The sequence below is a fragment of the Vidua chalybeata genome, chromosome 3 (genome assembly GCF_026979565.1).
Source record: "Vidua chalybeata isolate OUT-0048 chromosome 3, bVidCha1 merged haplotype, whole genome shotgun sequence".
NCBI lineage: Eukaryota > Metazoa > Chordata > Aves > Passeriformes > Viduidae > Vidua > Vidua chalybeata.
Window position 1 is genome coordinate 46,034,814 of NC_071532.1, and position 20,076 is coordinate 46,054,889.

At 34.1% G+C, this 20,076-nt stretch overlaps 1 protein-coding gene across 1 annotated transcript in view; it reads left to right on the top strand.

Annotated features, from left to right (window-relative positions):
- FMN2 (formin 2) overlaps positions 1-20,076 on the top strand; it is a 154,472-nt gene that overhangs the window by 22,979 nt on the left and 111,417 nt on the right. Inside the window, exons 3-4 of the mRNA XM_053938818.1 lie at positions 6,552-6,699; positions 11,006-11,067. Of these exons, the coding sequence (XP_053794793.1) occupies positions 6,552-6,699; positions 11,006-11,067 (210 nt within the window). The remainder of the gene's footprint in view (positions 1-6,551; positions 6,700-11,005; positions 11,068-20,076) is intronic.

Here is a 20,076-nt window from a genome sequence, read left to right on the forward strand (position 1 = left end):
CTCAGAGCAGTATTTATCAGAGGAGTACATTGGAGTACTCGATTTTGTCATAGTACATTGGAGTCAATAGTGAATAACACTTTAAAAGTGAACAAGTGAAAATTGTGGACTAGAGAAAACAGATGGTTAATCTGCTCTCTTAATCTTTGTCTGTAGTGTAGGTTACCATAGGAGTTCATTTTGGCCAAATCAGAGCACCCATGTCTCCTCTTCCATTGCCAGTCACACTTAGTGACACTTTGTCTTTTGTGGTGAGCAATTCTGAATGTTTTTGAGTGTAGTATAATGCAAACAGTTGGTAGATCATTGTGCCAAAGTATTGTTCTTATGCTACTTCCCTGCTTCCAATCTTAAAAAATGAAATTATTTTACTGTTGTTAGCTCAGGCCCAGAGGTCTTCTATTCCTTTTACTCTTTTCTTCTTTCTCTTTCTTTGTTCTGCTTTCTTGTGGTGATGCTACCATATGCACTTTCAACTTAGATGTTTTATGTGTAGGATGTTGCTAGGTTTTCAGGGGATTTTTTTACAATTAACATTAATAACTTGCTTGCTGTTCTGAAGAATTGCCTCAAGAGCCATAAACTGAATGTTAAGTTTACACCACTTGTTTAAATTTTTTGGTATCATTGTGCATATGACGAAGGTGGTGGTCAGCCTGTCACCTCAAGAGGTATTTCTATTTTATGACTTTCTGTAGGTTAGTTCTCTTTCTTCAGAATGTCAGTCAAAAAAAGATGTCTTTTCTCACTTGGAATTGCAAATAAATTGAGGGTTGAATTTGCATATATATTGCATATCTCTTTCAAAGAGAGTTTTTATAATAGTAAAAATTACATTGTCAAATCGCATAGAGAAATTTTCTAAGGAAGCAGTTTGATTTGCATGATTCAATTTTTTCAGAGTCCAAACTTATGGAAGAACCATGTCAGTGTAAATGAAAACAATTCCTGATGAGGAAGCTTCTTGTCTCATCTTACATTTTCTGATGAGTCAATGAAAAGACAAACCCTCAGGTCATGTCAGTAGTAGCTGATAACCTGGTGGTCTTGGAATGTGGCCTTCTAGTTGTGGTGTTCTAGTTGGATGTGCAAAGAGGCTAGATCTTGACCTGTTTTCTTGAAGGCTAGCCACTGTTCCTTTTTCCAAGGAACGCTTACTCTAAGCTCACCAGTTGAATCTATTCAACTCACTGTAACAGAATAAGAATAGATGTAAAAATATGAAATTTATTTTCCTGATTTCCTTTCCCAGTGAGAGCTCTTACTGCAGAGCTATCAGCTTTTTTGCCTCTCCTGGGATATAGTGTTGAATCCTAAGTGAAATTTGATGGGATCAAACATGTTTTTTTCTCTTTGGTTGAGGAGGCTGAAGTCATTTAATGGGAAATAAATCTTTCATGATTTTTGACAATTGAAATGTTTTTAAATTCATTGTTGAGGCACATTGGTTCCCTGAAAAGAAAAAAACCCTTTGACTCAAGTAAAATGCTTTTGTAACAAATTTAGTTCATGAGGATAAAGTGCCGCTTCAGCTATACATTATAGTATTATGAAGGACTTGCTGGTTTTCAACCTTGGAAAGCATCTGTGCTCACTAGTGCAGCCAAAGGTAGCACAAGTCAAGGGCCATGTTTAATCACTGCTCTGGTTCTGTCAGTGGCAAGACAGAGCTTTGTTACTGAACCTGTCCTCAAAATGTAAACCACTTTCCTCATTCTTAAAAGTATTGATTTCTTTATTTTAAAAGCTGCTTAAAATAAAGTCTGGCTCTAGTTTCTCAAACTAAAACCTTGCTCCTACAATTAACTTTTTGTGTGCAGTAGAGAACATGCAGTTGACTTTCTTTCATTTTAGAGGTTGTATGCTTAGTGTACTAGAATGATTAAACCTCCTGAATGGAAAAAAATTAATTCCTTCCACACACCTGAAACTGACTAAATGCCAATAAATTCTATACAAATTTGGACATACTCTTTGGAGCTCTTAGCCTGGAAAACACCTCTGAGATGTGGAGTCTGGTCCCTTCTTATCCCAAGTAACATAAAATGGAATTCCTCTATGAGTTTATCTCATTACCTCTTAAATGCAGTTTTACATTTTTCTCTCCTCATTCTTCAATGTCTTCCCACTGAAAGAATGTCATCCAGAATGACTTGATGAGTAGAAACCTTCTCATGCCTACTGCTCTGTGTTTACTCCTGGCTCATTTATACTTGCCAACACACCAACACTTCTGTTCTTCCCTTTTCAGGATAACTTCAAATGTTTATAGTTCTAGTGAAAAAATGTTCAAGTTTACTATCAAAAAATAAAGTTATGCAAAATAGAGCCCTATTACATCACAGCTCAATACAGGAACCATCAGGCATATTAGTACCAATGCACTCTCATGCAAGAAAGTTTAGAGGTACTGCTAAAGTCCTTCCTCCCTCTATTGCTACCCCATATTAGAGCATTGTACTGCTCTTCTGCCTCACCTTTCCCACCTGACTGTGCTTTGGCTTTTTTCCTTGAGAATTTTCGAAATATTTCTGGTAAGTTTTTCCCCCCTTGATCCTCACATTGCTAATGCATGCTTTTGCAGCCATTTGGGGAAAAGATGCATATACCTATTGCTATGTCAGCTCCATCTCCTATACCTCCTTTAAGCCTTTCTCACAATGGCTGTTTTTGTTCTTTGAACTGGAAGCAGATAAACAGCTGATTGAAAAGTGAAAAGACATTGAGCAGATGGTTGTACTACCTGTATATCTCCAGGAGCAATGTAGCCCACATTCAAGGTTGCATGTTATATTCCTGCAGTGAGGGATATCTGTAATTCAGTCTGTGGCCCAGGAAACAAAACTGGTCTCTCTGTGTGAAAATATGTGACCCTTTTTCTGAAAGGTCCAGGCCTGTTAGAATGACTTCTGATGTTTGCTGCAGGTCTAACTCATGGCCCTACTTTTGGGCTCACCAACAACATGGCAGTTGCTAGGGGCCTTTCTTTGAGCAGCTTCCAACATTCATTTCAATTTTTAAAGATGAGCTGGAAAGAATCTCCAGCTTGAGCAGTGAAGTGAGTATTTGATATTTCATTTATTAGGTATTTGAAGTGTAACACTGTGGTACTAGAGAATGAAAGGTTGTAGCAAAAAGCATGCTCTGTGCATTCTCAGGGCTGTCTGGGAAGAGAGTGAGTTAAACTACAGACCTGACTCTGTGATTCTAAATGCTAGCATCTATAAGTGGTAAAATGTATATTGATTAGGTACCATCAGATTCTGTAGGCAGTTTGCCTCGCCCATGTGCAGATGCTCTGCACTTTTAAGAACCAGTGGAAAGTGCTGCGTAAGGATGTGTGGAAACAAGAACTCTTCTTGACATCATGTTTAGTGCACTGGACTCAGACAGCTTGAAGCTTCCAGCGTCTGAAATAAATAAGACTGGGATCAGTCATTACTAGAACATATATGTGATTTTATTCCCTCAAAAGAGATGCTTTAAAGACTAAATAGTGGAGTTTGAGCAAGATGAAGGGGAAATTCCAGATGTATCCAAAACTTGATCACGGTAAGCATATTCACTGACTGTATGTACAATGATATTTAGTAAAAATTGCCTCTGAAATGAAAAGATTAAAAGAGAAAAATTTGAATGTGGAAATCAATGTTCATGGATGATTGTTTTGTAGTTATTAATACTAAAAACAAATCTGATTTTTGTACATTTGAATTATTTTGTTTCTTTTGCTTGGAACTTCGGCATCACAGAATTGCATATTTCTTTCTTCAAACACTTCTAAAAATCATGCACATTTATGACATTATCAGATTTGGAAAAGGAGAAATGAGGTGGGTTAGTATATTAACTGACAAGGAGCTAAAGACAAAACATAAAGAGGATTAGGTGTTGGACCATAGCTTCAGTACATAGGAATAAGGATATTCAAATGATTTGTATCTTTTGAAGGGCATGAAAGTAGAGACGGGGTTAATCTTTTCCCTTTTCAAGTGTAATTTATGGACTATGAGCTTGCCATCCAGAACTTCAGACTACCTTTCTGTCATGAGGGCATGAGGGTTTTTCATATTTCAAATAGCATTTATAAGCTTGCAAATAATCTGAAAGTAGTTATTGTTAAATACCTTATTTCTATGGATAGGCTTTCATTATAGTGCAAGTCCCTTGGAGGCATTTTTGAAAATCTACATTTACGTCTGTAAATTTCCATTACATGAGGCGTCTGTTCTATTGTCCTTCTCTGTATTAAATAGAAAACAAAGAAATTCCCCCCCCAAATGCAATGCAAACAAAAAATACTGTCTTTTGTACTCACAATGCTGGGTTAAGAATTTTTTATCAAGTTGTGTGATGTTTTAATTTATAACTGCTTATATTTTATATGCCATAAATTATATCAGCAAGAACATAGGTACTTCATATTTTCTTACCTTCATAATGTACACCATCTGTACAATAATTCTGAGGGTTTTTTTTTTTTGTTTGTTTTCATTGTTTTTAAAATACATCTTGGTTCATGTACACTAATCTTATTTCAAGAATCTGTTGCTAAATTGTTGTATTATATCTTTCAAGAACTGGCATGGTGAAATGTCATGTCCAGGAACAGTTTAACGGTTTGTCTTTCTTATTTATGCTGTGTCAACATTACCTACAGTCAGTTGTCTTTTGTTTTACTGCCCTATAACCCTACATGTAATCCTATTGAATGTCATCTGTGCTTAGCCAGTTAACCCTGTGCAGAGCATGTTCTTCCCTGTGTTCCCTGGACTCTAAAAGATGGTAGAGTGGGCAAGGAAAAAATTAGTTCTGGTTTGTCTCAATGACTTTTTCAAGTCTTATTTTCCTCTGTGTTTTTGAGATTTAAATGGTGCAGAAACATGACTAATAGCAAAATCCAGGACTTTTTCTTCACACAGCACGTACAGGTACAACTACCTCTCCTTCTTACTCAAACAGTATTGGAAGTTGGGCAGAAGCTCAGAAATACATATCCTCTAAAAAACTGGAAATAGACAAAGGGAAAGAATTAAGTGACTCAAAGGACTGAATTAATCAAGCCTTTTCAGATGTTCAAATAGAGTAGCATGGTAATACTACTCTAAGGGACAGGCTTTTTGAGGATCATGGAGTTCAGGGCTATGTAAAGAACCTGATGTTATTTTTTTTATTAAGCTTTTTATCCATTTATTTTTACCTTTAATTAAAGTCAATGTACGTGTCTGGATTTTTGCCATGTTTTTCGTACTGGGAGGGTCTAATGAGCTTCCTTTGACCCTGACTGAGGCAACCTTTATAAAACAAAGGTTTTTACTTTATTACCAGCATTTGCCTGTTCCAAGTAAGTTGCTCCCAATAGAACATTTTTACTCTTACAACAATTTATTTCTAGGCAAGTAGAAACTTAGTCACATAGAATAGTGATTATCCCAAAAACAAGCAGCATTTTCTTCTTACTCCTGCATATCTCTTCAAACTTTATTATCTGTCAAATTTTTTAAAAAAGAGTCTTAATCTAAAAATGAAATATGTACCAGCTTTTATGCAGGCAGTAGAATGGATTAAGTCTAGAACATCATTTTTGTAAGAAGGTATTACTGTGATATGACTCTAATTTCATCCCATGACTTTATTTTTTTCTGATTTTGTGTTACAATATTTGCGTCTTTCCAGATCATTTGCCAGGAAATTTATTTCTGCAATTGCTGTGAATGTTCTCTATAGAATTTACAGTATTATAAATGTTTAATGACAAGGTGTGCATGTTGATGCAGACTAGGAGAAGAATATTTACAAGAATAACTACTTGAATTGTGGTCATCTAAAATCTTGCTGTTAGCTTAAAGCATAAGTCTGCCCTTGTTTTCATCAGAAACTCTCTCTGTGTCCTATTTTTAATCATAGACTCAAACTCAAAGTTGTTGAGCTGATTTGAACCCAGAGGGCTGAGAATACCTTTAGCTGTTGTTTTGGTTTTTTTTTTTTCATTTTACCTCAAAAGAGAATCCACCATTTTTACCTGCTTTTCTAAAAATATTAAAATGGAAATGATAAAATGGGGCTGCAAAGAGTGAATATATCAGTTTCATTTCTGCTGAAATAATTCTGTTCATTTTCCTTGCTTGTGTGTTTGGTGTAAAATGATTATGTATGGTGTGGAGAGAAATATTTCCCTCCAAGCCATAAAACTGGACATATATAGCGAAGTGCACTCATGATGGACAGAATGCGTTATCACTGTAAGAAAAGAAATGGCAAAGAGTTTCTTACTCAAAGAAGTGCTGAACTGTATCTTAATGTGTTGTTGGGTTGTAGAAAAGGAAAAGCTTAATTTTCTGTTGTTAAGGAGCAAAACTATTTTAATATAGATTTATCTTAAGTCTTTATCAGAAGTCTGTCTTGATATAGGGGATGTTGAGTTATTTGTACTGGAAACAAAAACTTAGATATTTTGACCTTGTCTTTCTATATGAACTTTTCTACTGGTTTTTTTTTTTTTTTTTTTTTTTTTTTTTTTTTTTTTTTTGTGTTTGTTTTTTAAATCACAGCAAGACCAGCTTTATACTTGGGCTGCAGTTAGCCAACCCACACATTCAAGAGATTACATTGAAGGAAGCTTTCCAAGGAGAATTCCATCTGCATGGCCTCCAGCCAGAGCTCCAGATGAAGAACAAAGGCTCAAAAGTTCAGAAGAAGGTACAGTTCTTGGATACAGAGAAGATAAATGTATAGGATATAGGAAGCTGCTGTATGCTTATCTGAAATATAAACTTAGTATCTTAGCTACTAATAAACACCTGGTTTTGAGAATCTTGGAGTAGCCTCAGAAATAATGTCAGCTAGTATGAATCTAATAAAAAATGTTCACCAAAAATGCATTCTTTTTGTTAGCAACCAAGATGTGTACCTGGCATCTGTTAAATAATGGATTTTGCCAGGTGCTGTGATCTTTATTCTTTTCCAGTATACATACCTTCAGAGCTAGGAGATATGAGTTTTTTTCTTTTCTTAAAAATATGAAAACTTCAGAAGATGACTGGTGCTATACTGAAAGTTATTAGAGTGGTGTAAGGTATTCCTTTGTAGATTCAGCAGTCCTGTGCTGATAGAGGGGTAGGAAAAATGTATCTGAAAAAATAAAATGAAGACTTATTTACAAGTCAGTTTACCTTAAAATTTGTGAGGTTATGCTACCAGATGAATTTCTGCAGTCTTCATGATGCTCTTTAAGAGCTTTGTTGACACTGACAATTAAAACCAAGCAAGAAGAAAACCTCCCTTGTAGTTGACAAAGAAATTTAGAGGATGACTTCAAGCCTGTTTTCTGTTAGTAGTGTTGACCCATAAATACCACAGGTTCTTGGGAGCTTTGCTTTCTATTAGTATTCAGCAGCTCTCAAAACTGTAGACTGCATTCATCCCCATGCTGTCCATGGAGAGCCACTGGGTATTCTCAAATTTTTCATTCCTTTCCACTCCTCCTTTTCATTGCTCGGAGTTTAAGAGTTAAGTCATTATTTCAACAGATCTCTTTGTATTACTTGTAGGCTTTGGGTGGAGTTAATTTCAGATTTGCTTCTCTTTGAGACTTCACTGCCACTTCCTCTGGAACATGACCAAAGTAGTTCTTGCACAGACACCTTTTACCATGGTGACATTTTACTTTTACTGGTATCACTTATTTCAGTGTTCACAAGCGAAACAAGTGATGCCAACAAAAATGCAATACTGTTGTATTAGTCCGCTTAATGCTATGCCTTTTACCAAAGGAATTCTATTGGAGATCAAGGAAACGTTTCTGCATCCATCTCACTGATGCAATTCAGAGAGTGGAACTCTGCAGTACTGGATTGTTGAGCTAGTCCAGGTTTTAACCAATGATCTCCTATTTTATGCTGTATGCAATGAAAGTGCTGTCATATGTGGTGGTAGAATGCACTGCTATCTACTCTGAGAGTTGTGTCTCTCAGCTGGGAGACTTACCTAATGGATGCGTGATCACACTACACTATTTATGAATATACTGTGCACTGGAGAAAAAAAAAAGGGTGAATTTCAAATTAAATTGTTTTGAGGTTTTAACCCAGCAGAGGTTAGTGTAAGTCAACAAGAGTTTAGTTTCTCTAAAATCTAGAAGAATGTTGATAACGTAAAATATTTTGAAATTTAAAGATGCACTTAGAAGTATATTTCTATTAAAAGGAGAATACTAATAATTTTTAAATGTATTCATTTTGTATGTGATTTGTTTCCAACCTATGCTTTTCCATTTATTCTACCTACTACTACACAGATGTAATGTGTACAGGACTTGTCTATTCCGTTTCTCATCCACTGCCCTTTCAAAAAAACTGCAAAAATATTAAGAAATAGGGATAGAAACAAAATGAAAAATTGTGTATTGGGAGTTTTTCTAAGTTTAATATAAGTAGTTCTTAAGATGTATTTATTGAAATTTTGGTGTGATTTTTCAATGTAGGACATGGAGGAAAAGTTATAATTCTTTTGAATACAATTCAGGCAGATGAATAATTTAACTTTCTTTAATTGTTCATATGCTTGCCATTTGGAAGAAGCCAGAGGTGAGTGATGTGAAACTTGAGGATAAACACCTTCCTCAAAATTTGTAGTTAAATTATTTTGTGTATTTACGCCTTTGCAGTGTATAGGGGACAAATATTTTTTAAAAGGTTTAAATTATTATGTGCAGGGTTAGCTGTATTTTGTTTTATATATAATTATTGCTGTCTGGATTAAAGAGATATATTGACATTAAAAACAATAGCTCATAAATAAAAATATGCATTTTAGACAAAAGCATTGATTGAGAGAGAATGCAGCAGGATGTTTTTATAGAATCTTTGTTTTTATTATATACATTAGCATTAGAAAAATAGTAAGCCTTCAAACCTTAAGTAAGGCAAGAGACAAAATTCTTCAAGGTTTCAAGTAATCCATCCTAAATTAGCAAGTAGTTAATAATCTGTTTAGTACAGTTTGTATTTAATAGTGTTGCTGTATGCTCTGTATCATGTGAAGCATTGCTGGATGTGTGAAAAGGGCTGTTGGAGTGGTTGGGAATTTTTTGGGTTTTGGGGCAGTGGGTTTGGTCAGGTTGATTATTGTTGTTTGGGGAATTTTGAGGTTGGTTATTTATTTAAAAACAGACATTTGGAAATACCTAATATGAATTTGGGTTCAAATCAGCAAATACTTATGCTAAAAACATTTTTCAGTTCTGGATTCAGTTAAGGTTTTGGACAAAATGAGCCAACATCACCAGTAAGATCAATGTGTATGGGAGTAACTTTCTATTTGAACACCCAAATCTGTTCCTGTCTCTTCTTATGGCATTTCACTCCATTATCACATCTCAGCACATTGCCTGCATCTAAACTCAACAGGGTATTTGAAATTCAATTATTTTAATTCTTTGCTGATGACACTATTCTACTTGACATATAGGAAAAGGCAAGTAAGCAGGCACCAGAGCCCAGTCATCCTGTCTCCCATGGGGCTGTTTAACCACTTGTGAAGACATTCACAGATTATGCAACTTCTGCAAAATTAAACAGTCTCAGCCCACCAAATATCAGTGTGGGTTTGCAATCTGAAATCTAAGTTAGTCTCTTAAAAAAAACCCAAAAAACAGGAAAAAAATTTAAAAAAAAAAAGTTTGATTTGCTTTGAAGGAAAGATTTCATCTCTCACACAGCACTCTTCCTTTCTCAAACCTTTTTTTTCTAACTGTGGTGGTAGTATTTGGGGATTTTTTTTTTTAATTTTGCTCAACAAAAAGGGTTGGTTTGCTGGAAGTAGATTGTATTTGCCAAATTTTGTCTAAATAAAGTTAGCTGCTCAGATCAACCTGACTTCAGCTTATATTTAGAATCCTTTTTAGAAGGGTAATATTTCTGAGGTAAAAATAAGCTAGATAATTCTGTCATATTGTTAAATATTGACCTGTACATAGGAGTGGTGTGTTCCTCTTTTCTTAAGCACTTTTGTGTAAGGGAGTTAGCTGTGCTAATTTGCACAGCAGAAAATATTCAGCATTGTGGGTGCATGTCTAACACTAGAAAATCAGCATAGAATTAATTTGTTGTGAGCAAAGATCAAAAAGATACTAACACTTCTCTCAAACACAGAGAAATCTAAAATCTAAATGATGAGTTATTTCTTGCTAGATGCAGTTTATCCACATCTAGGTAAAAAAAGTTGTGGATTGTTAATTTTCAATCCTTGTGACATAACTCACACTTGCAATGAAACTTCTTCCTTATATGTCTTGCTTCTCAACAGCTGTGATTGTCAGAAAGCTGTGAGGAGGTCAAATGTCCAAAAATTACGAATCCAGAAGCTCTGGTTCATAGCTGCTTCACTCTGTCTACAAATGGTCAAGAATTTTCCCTGTTGAATAATGGCACCTTTAAACATATAGGAAAGATGCCACACATATAGTCTCTGGGCAAGCATAAGAAAAGCACTTCTTGTTATGTGTAAATAACTGGGTTATGATCAGTAAAGAGGCATCATTAGCTGTAGCTCCTAAACTGATTAAAGATCTTTGCACTATGTAGCTGCTGTGGAGTTGTTTGCTTGTTTGTTGTCCTTTTCCTGATTATTTCCTATCAGGCAAGGAAAGTGAGACACAGTGTAGTTCTTTAATGTCAGAAAAGCAATCTGGTTTTAAAATAAGAAATAGGATATAGGTGTGGAGTGTCTTATGTCTTGCTCTATTTTTAAGATCTGTATTAGTACCTATGTCATAGTGGAGTTTTCAAATTTCTCTGGTAGTGGAAGAAAGGAAAACATAGTTGGCAAGAGTCATCCATTTTAAGGACAGGTAATTTTTGGGATAATTTGGAAAGTGGGACAGTTAACATTCTTTTCTTTTTAACTTTACACTCCTTTCATGAATTTCTTAATGTGCATTTCAAAAGATCAGTCATTTTTTTTTATTTATAGAATTTTAAAATCTGTATCTTCTTTTCAAATTCAGTGTTGAAATCTACAGTCCTAGAAAAAGAGAAGCAATGCATAGATGGTGTTCAGCGGGCACAGGTAAGATTCTAACAGAAATGTTTTATCATTTTATAAAAAGGGGGCAAAAAGCAGTACTTATTTTCAGATATTTTTGAAATAGTTTTGTGTACTAAATGTTTTGTATGAAAAAATTCCAAAGAGAGGGTGTTCTATATGCTCTATGGTGTATGTAGGTGTAAGGACTGAAGGTTCCTGTCTGCCTAAGGTGATTCTTACAAAATTTTATTGTCCACTCAAAAGTAAGTTAACCCTGTGATGGCAGAGGAATATTTATAAAATATCATATTATAATAGTTAATCTACAAAAGTGCATGTAAGTAATAGTGGCAGGGATTTTTTTCTGACTCTCTCCTCAAGCTTACAGCAGTGGTAGTATGTGAACAGGTTTAGAGAGCATGCTGGAATTAAAAAAGAGATAATGTAATACTGGGACAGTGGAGACAGTCTGGGTTGGACTTGTGCCACAGAAATAGTCTATCTTATTTTTTTAGCATGTTACCATACATGTTCTATTCATCATAAAAGGTGGTGCAGTTTAATGGGGCTGAGGAACTTCAAATTCTGTTTCCTCAACAGGAAACAGACTTATCTTACTTATGGATAACACTACTCAGTTCTGGAAGTCATTAGAAGGAAGGCTAAGTTCTGAAATCTTGGTTTGAAACAAGCAGTGACCAAATACTCTTGGAATCTCTTTTCTTCTTCCTCTGTTTCCCAGCTTGTCTCCCTCATTTCCCCCTTTGGGTTTGTTTTGGGCTATTTTTATGGGATGTTGTTTGTTTCTTTTGGTTTGCTGGGTGTTTTTTTGGGGTTTAAGTGGGTTTTTTTGGGGGGTTTAAGTGGGGTTTTTTTGGGTTTTGGTATTTGTTTTGGGGTATTTGTTAGTGACAGGACAATTCAAGCATCACTGTATCAAGCAGCATTTGTGAAAATAGTCAGTAATTTGCTTTTCAGGGAAAAATAAGGAATGTGAAGTTAAATACATACTACTGATCATTAGACCTACAAATTTCATTTGAGCTTGATCATGTATTTTGTGAGCCATGGGTGGGGAGAGTATATGTATTAAATTTATGATTTGCCTTGACAAACAATTTTAAAGAGTTCTTCCAGCTGGTTAGATAAATTCTTCTAACTTCATAATATGGAATATTTTAAAACTGCAGCTCATTAATTAAAATAATATTACAAAATAATTCATCATTCTGGTGTTTTAAGTTTAACCTAAAATATATTTTTCCCATGCTGTTTTTATATTCTAGTCACCAAGGTTTTACTAACAATGGTTTCTATTATTAATTGTGGGAAAGCACTTTTTCCTTATACTTAAAGAAAGTTGGTGCATGTAAGGAGCATATTTAACCAGTCTCTAGAATTATAATTCATTGCAAGAAATTACCTATATAAATGGCTTTCTTATTGGAAATGTAATTAATTGAAATAGGGTTATGAATATGTAGTTATTTTACCTATTAAAAAAAAGTATTATGAGAATGAAGTTTAACCAGGAACTATGGAGCACTACATGATCACTTGAATGGCATTTATTTGTGTTTGGGAGCTTGTCTTTATTTTTAGAACTAGCCTAGTATGTTGTCCCTAAATTCCATTTGCTAGTGTTTAGGAGATCCCCATCCCTCTTACTCTGTGGTGATCTCTTATGGCAGTAAAATGAACTTCTGTTTTATACTATTATTCATCAATGACCTGCAGGACTAACAGGATCACCTCACTTGCAGAAAGTCATCTCAAGTTTTTGCTGTATTATATCATCATACTGGTCTATTTTAAAAATCACAGTGGAGATTTTTTTTCTTTTGAGGAACTGTATGTAGATAAAATATTGTCGTATGTTTAAATTATTTCAGTAGTGTGCCAAGCAGTCAAGAATATTCTACCTATCAATGTTTCTATATATAAATCATCGACCTATAAAAACATCTAGAAAGTAGCATGGCCATCATGTTTGTAGGTAAATCCTGTACTGTAAGTTCTTGGTGTTATTTGCACATTTTTTAAGCAATGAACATGTTTCTATTAGAGAACTACCCTCTTGTGTGGTCTGCAGTTTTAATTTCTGAAAAAAGAAAGCATTGGCTGAAGTTAGGCTAGTGGGTGATTTTTCTCTTTTCTTTTCATACATAAATGAAAGAGAGCTTGACGCCATTGAGCAGGACGGGAACAGAGAACTCCAGATCAGAAGGCTAAGAAAATGAACTCTCTTTATTTCAAATGTACCGCTCTATATATAGAGAACATAGAGAAGACTAATTTCATTGTTCCTAGAGTAAAAACATGTCACACCATTGGTGTGCAGTGAATGACGCACAGTAGCAGAACATATCTATAAACAATATGAATAACACGGTAGATTAGAGAATTATTTACGTTCTTTCCCAACTGCTTCCCAGGCTCTCGCCTGGCTAGAAAACCTTTCTCTTTCTCTCTGACTGAGCTGAGAATACCCATAGGAGCTCTAGTTTAAAATGTAAAATGATCAACCAAGTCTTCTTACAAACATCTTCCCTCTCCTTTCTCTGGGAAAAGACATTTCCCACATACTATTCATATAATTGAAGATTGTTGGCCAGAACACAATTGTAAAATGATGTGGTGATAAATTATCTAATTTAGGATAAACAATTAACAAAAATAATCAGAACAATTTTAAATTAAATGCATAAGTAATACAGCCTGGATTGTATACTTCGTTGTCACTTGAAGGGGCTTCTTCATATATATCCTCTCCATTTCCTTATCTTTATAATTTTATAGATAATCTACATGTTTTACAGCATAATTTCTGAACTTTTTTAAGAGTGTTTTTTTGAGTGCAAAATATCTATTTTTTCTAAATTACAGCTACAAAAAAAATGAGGATGTGGGCGTGTGCTTGCTTTTAATACAGGAATTGTTAAGTGGTGGAAAAGTAAGAAAAATTGGCAGCCATTTCAAGTCCTGGTTTTGAAATGCCAAATAGCAACGATGTCTGCTTAGTCTTCCCAGTACGAACAGAGAACGTTTTGTTAGGCTTTAGTGAAAGAAGAAGAGAAATATTGAGTGGCCTAATTTAGAAACTCCAACTTCAAACCTGATCTTTAAGTTTGACAGCCATGCTTTGTGCAAGAGCCAATTTCTGTTCTGTTTGTACCCCTGATCTTTTGTACTATCCTCGCAATTTTCGTTACATTTTAACTCCCTTTTCAGAGTAGCTTGATTTTGTTTACATGGTAGGTAAAAATAGATTCTTAGCAAAAAGATGAAGGAAAAAAGAATATTTTAATTGTAAAATGAGTAAATGTAAATTAGGCTTTGGTTAGTAGTGGGACACAGAGCCAGAAACCTAAAGTTGTTTGAAAGGCACTTAAAAGCATTGTCTTCTACACCATATTAAAAAATTATTTTAAAATTCTATGTTTGGTCATTTGTGATGAGAGTTTATTCTGTGGACCACACAAATTTAAAAACAAAGTCCTTATTACATCTATTTAATTGTCAGCATCCAGATATAATGAATACTTCATGCCACTTTGTGCCTGGTCCTTGTAATCCCACTTCAGGAGAGGAGGTTTTGAAAGACTGCTGCAGTCTCTAGCAGTTTAGTTATAAGATAGTTTACACTGACTATTAAAACTATATTTACATCAGAAAAGCTTGTCATCAAAAAATTCTTATGCTCATAATGTTTCTGTCTTAGTTTAGTTTGGTTCATCACATTTTACCCAACAAATAAATCCTCAGCCAAAATTATATGCCTTTTTGGAATTCCAAGCACTTCCACTGGTACTAAAAGTCAGACAAAATTTTGGCAGTTCTGAGGTGCTGAAGATGGATTTCTACTGCATAATCTATTGGCATATTTTCCAGCAATATCATAGAGAAACAGTGCTAATCTTAAAAAATAAATTGTAGGCCAGGTTTTGCCATCTTGAAGATACTTTCTGCTTTATAAAAAACAGACTCATGGAGGGTATCTTTTGGATATTCCTAACCACCCCAGTTTACTCGTAACTCCTCTTTCAGTAGGGACCTTTCTTCTTATGCTAGTTTCTGACTATGACTTATTATAATTCCTTAGGGTAATAGCTTAGTGATATTGGAAATGTTCCAATTTTGACACTTAGTAATACAAGAAAAAAGGTTCTGAAATCCTTTAAGATAAATACATAATCAGTCTGTTTAAAAAGTATAAAACATTGGTGGGACTGGAATTTACTTTTCATTATTTTAAAATGTCACCACTAGAATTTGTCTCAGAAACATGTATGCTGCCCAAAGCTTTCTCTTAAAAGAAATTTCAGAGATTATTTTTTGTAGGTGAAGGTAAGATAAAGAAGGTAGATGAAAGATTAGTCTGAAATGGTGAAATACAAAAAAGAATTTTTAAAAAGGTGAGATTTTATAAACCTGCTTTAGACTGTTATGAACTTGTAGTCTGGTATAAAACCTGTTTTGTTTTGGTGTCACATGGTTTTCATCAGCACATAGGCCAACTATAGACAAGACTAGTGAACCACTGGCTTCAACAGGAACCCGAGGAAAATTGGGAACTCTTCCTCTTTGGCTCACAAACAGCTCTGTGGCTGTGGCACTTTTAACACTGCCTGATTCTGCATGATCTTTCTTGAGATATTTATTAAGAAAAAAACCCGTGAAGAAGTGTCATTCCCCTTCCATCCTTTTGCTTTTTGACAGGTTACTTTTGTAAGGGGGAAGAGAAAACTTGAGGAAGCAATGAATAGTTACTCTAAAACAATTCTTTTCCTACAAAGATGACTGCCAGAGCCTTAGATTTCAGCAGGGAAAAATAAGTTGCATACTTGGGTAAAAAAAATCCAACCAAAAAAATGTATGACATATTCAAAAGGATCTATTATATACAGTTGTCTCATTGAGGAAATAAAGGATTATGACAAAAGATAATAGCTTTGGATGTTTCCATATGAATCAAGTGATAGTAAATAGAATTGTATATCATCTTTTAAGAACTGTACCAATGTAAATTTTCTGCAAAATCATGCCAGCATACCCAAAATTCTGAAAAAAAATTTTAAAAATTTCTCTTGGGTTTTTTATCTTGCAAAATGTAAACCCAGATTTGTAATATGTGATGTAGAGGACCTTATATTCTAATTGTAGATCCAGTGTTAGAATTGCGTAGCTTAGATTTAAGCAATTGAATTTTGGGAAGCATATGTAGATAGATGGTGTTTTCTTGTTAGCATTCAGAGTAAATGACATTTTATCAGAAACATGCAGAAAGGAAACAAAGTTTGTAGGAAACGAGATGATACAAACCTGGCAGGGTCTTTACTGCCAGGGTCATGGGATCTGCTGAAATGCAGAGTGTTTTGCTAAAGACAGTAAAGGAGAATTTAACTTTATGGAACTCCAGGACAAGGTAAGTGCAAATCAAGTATCTTATGTTCATGAAACATAAATTTTGTGCAGAAGTTTGAAGTTTTATTGATGGAATTCTTAGATTCTTAATATTGGGAGTTACTTTTCAGTTGAAAAGTGCTGCCTTTTTCAGGTTTATTTTTTGGTTTGTTTTCAGAAAGCCTTACAAGCACAAATAGATGTTTTATTTCCTAAAACTGTAGCAGGGAAATTAACTAAGCTTTTTGACATATGAAGTGAGAGTCTCGGAGTTGAGACTTTAATATAGCTTAAACAGAGACTGTCCATTCCAGACTGTGCTGCTTCCTACATGGCTAGTAGCCACTTTGTAATTAAATACTGTCACCTCATACTGTTGGGGTTTCTATGGTCATGAAAGAAGGACGAGAAGACAAATAGAAATATCAGAAACGAGGGAAGAAGTACTTATTTAGAGAGTCTGAAGGACAGCCTAAAGAAGTCCGCTTGCTTAGCCACTAGATGGCAGTTAAGTATTTTTGAATGGATTGCAAGGCACTTGCAAGTCATTACCATACGGCCCTGCAGACACCCTACAGCGGGAATTTTAATTTTTTTTTTTGGTCCCAGTCAAAGGAGTGGCTTTCTCCTAATTAATAAATTAGCCTTTAGAATGTACATACACTTGTTCTGTTTAATCTAACCAAGATTTAGCAATCTGAGCATCTCTCAAAACAGATCCTCTATTTTCCCAACTCCTCAAAACACTAAATATTTAGAAAGCACTGGTATGTCACTGTTGTTTTGGTTAGTTAGTTATTTTTTTTTTAAAAACCAGTGAAATGAAAACATTTCATTTGGTCTACCAGCCTTCTGGATGACTGCCTTTGAAGTGATAATTAAAAAATTATCAATGAATTACTATCATTTAAATAAACAGCTCAATATTCTGTTGAAGATGAAATTTGTTTCTTCAACCACAATTGTGAACCCATTTTCTATTTAGTTCTGATGAGGCAGAAGTTTAAAAAAAATAAAAGGAAAAGAGTTGCATCAGACATAATTAATTGACAAATACATAGAATATAAATCACAGACTAAATATTTAAACGAAAAAAACAGGAGTATAGAATGTCATGCCTGTGTGGTAGAAAAATGTAAGCAGTTAATTCTCAGAACAAATATTAGTGTTTTATATTATATCCAGACTTCACAATACTTGGATTGACTTCTGTTATTTTGCTTGAAGGCAGTATTTGCCTTTTTAAAAGAAACAATACATTTCATTATTTTCAGTGGAGTTAAAATAACCCATTTTTACACTCTTCCTCCTAGTCATGGCGAGACTAAAATTTGTTTTCTCTAATCTGTGTTCTTAATGTTAATGTCAAGATGAAGTTTTACTTCTGTGCTCAGTTTCAGATTCTTTATTCTCTTTTTCCACTTTTATTGAGACAGCCATATATCATAGATCATAAATCAGCCATATATCATGATCATAAAAATCATAGCATAGTTCAGTGTTGAGTGGACATTAGGAGGTCATGATGTACAAACTCTTTTCCACTAACGCCCTCCTCCAAGCAAGGTTAGCTTTGATGTTTGGTGGTTTTTCTCAGGACTTTGCTCATCTCTGAGTATGGGTATGAGGTAATGGTGGTATGTATTTTCTGCTTTCCCTAGTCTGTGATAAAATGGCAAGTCTTGCTCTGTTTCTGATGCATTGTTTTGATAACAGCTAAAAGAGATGAAAATGTGTGCTCTAAAAACCTGTATTTCCTGTGAGTTTTTCCTAATTCAAGTCCTTTCAATATTGATTAAAATTCTTAAGAAACTGTGGGTCAAGTTCTTGTAATTAATCTCATTTCACAGCTTCTTCATCACAGATTTTATGAGAATGTATATTAATAATAATAACAACAATAGTAATAATGTAGATTTTGCATCCTTTTATCATAATGGGCATTCTTCTTTTTCCATTCTGACTGTGCTTTATACTTAGACAAAGATGGGGGGTTTTTTTGTCATTTTAGGTACAAATTCTTGGACATGCAGCACCATTGTTAGGGTTTGGGCAATAACTGATCAGAGGAAAAGGAGAATGAGAGTAAAACTGAGAAAATATTTTAACAAGAATTGTTTGGCAATGCTTTAAACCCTTGACTATAATATGAGAGACTTTCACTTCTTGAAAAAGGACAACTGTGGAATAGGGATTACACAGAGAGAATTATCACTTTTCTGTCTGTGTTTGGTTCCAAGCATTAATGCATTTCTTCTCTTGCCTTTTACAGTGAGTTTCTTGTAAAATAATAACAGAATACTGTAACTTCCCTTAGGAAGCAGTGAATGCTAATGCATGATAACTGTATATTCATTGAAAATTCTGTTTAAATTGTTTACTTTCTTCTCCTCTGACTTCTCACCGTTCTTGCTCACGAAAATAAATAAATTTGAGGTAGTGTTTATGTCATCTATGCATTCCTGGTTAGAGCAACATTTATGAGCTGTATTCATTAATAATTAAAATACAATTTTTTTCTTAAAGTCTTTAAACCAGAAATCATATTTCATATGAAAATCTATAAACTCCTTTTATACTAAAATACGATTTGTACTGTAAGTTCCATTATTTACTTACGAAATTTCTCTTATCTTTTGGAGACCAGTGAAAACAGATTTTGTTTGTTCAATGGTAACATCCCATACTTGGATTATGTAGAATATTTTTGGTACTATAGTATTTACTTCTCAAGCTTTTTTGAAAAAGAATTCCACAGAAATTGAAGAGAACAGATGAAGAAATTACATGAAATACAGGAAAGCAGTTTGAAAAATTGTATGTGTGGAAGTCTGTGTGTGTGTGTACATATCAGTATGTGAACAGAAAACTTCTTGTAACGTTCCTAGCAGGACATTTCGTTTGGCAAGTGTACTTAAACTATTTGAGAGATCTTCTTCACACAAAAGTGAGAACTGTTTCAAGTTCTTCTTATATATTTCTCTTGGCATAAAATACCAGGTGCTACCTTTTAGTGGTGTAAATCCTGAGATTTTCTACAGGACCCTCTATGTAGAAGAGAGATAAGAAATGCTTTTCTTAGTAAAAATAAGCATTCATTTAACTTAAAAATGCCCTAAATAATTAAAAAAAAAAAAAAAAGAAAAGAAAGAAAACCAAACAATTATATACTGCCAAACCTAAATGAGAACTTAAAAGTGAGGCTGAGAATAATTTCTACTCTTTGGATACAAGACAGAGTAACCAGCTTATCTTCTACTTACATTTAGATCAAAAAGTTATTACATTTTCCATCTTAAGTTAGTATAAATAAAAGCAGTAAAAACACTTTTTTTCCTTTTCTGTATTTTGAATACCTGTTTTAGTTTGTATTTATTCTTTAGAGAGCAATCCCAAAACTATTTATAAAAACTAACTTGCATATTTCAAAATGTGTAATTACTCGTTATGATTATTCAACTTTTTCTAAATATACAAATTGGGTTTTTTTTAATGTTCATGATACCAGAAAGATTTTAATTAACTTCTCAATACTTAAAGCTCATTTTTGATTACTTTATTTTGATTGACTATTTTAAGGTTCTTTCACTCAAAGTGATACAGTTTTGTTTCTAATATAGCTTTCACACTTTTAAAGAGTTAAGGAA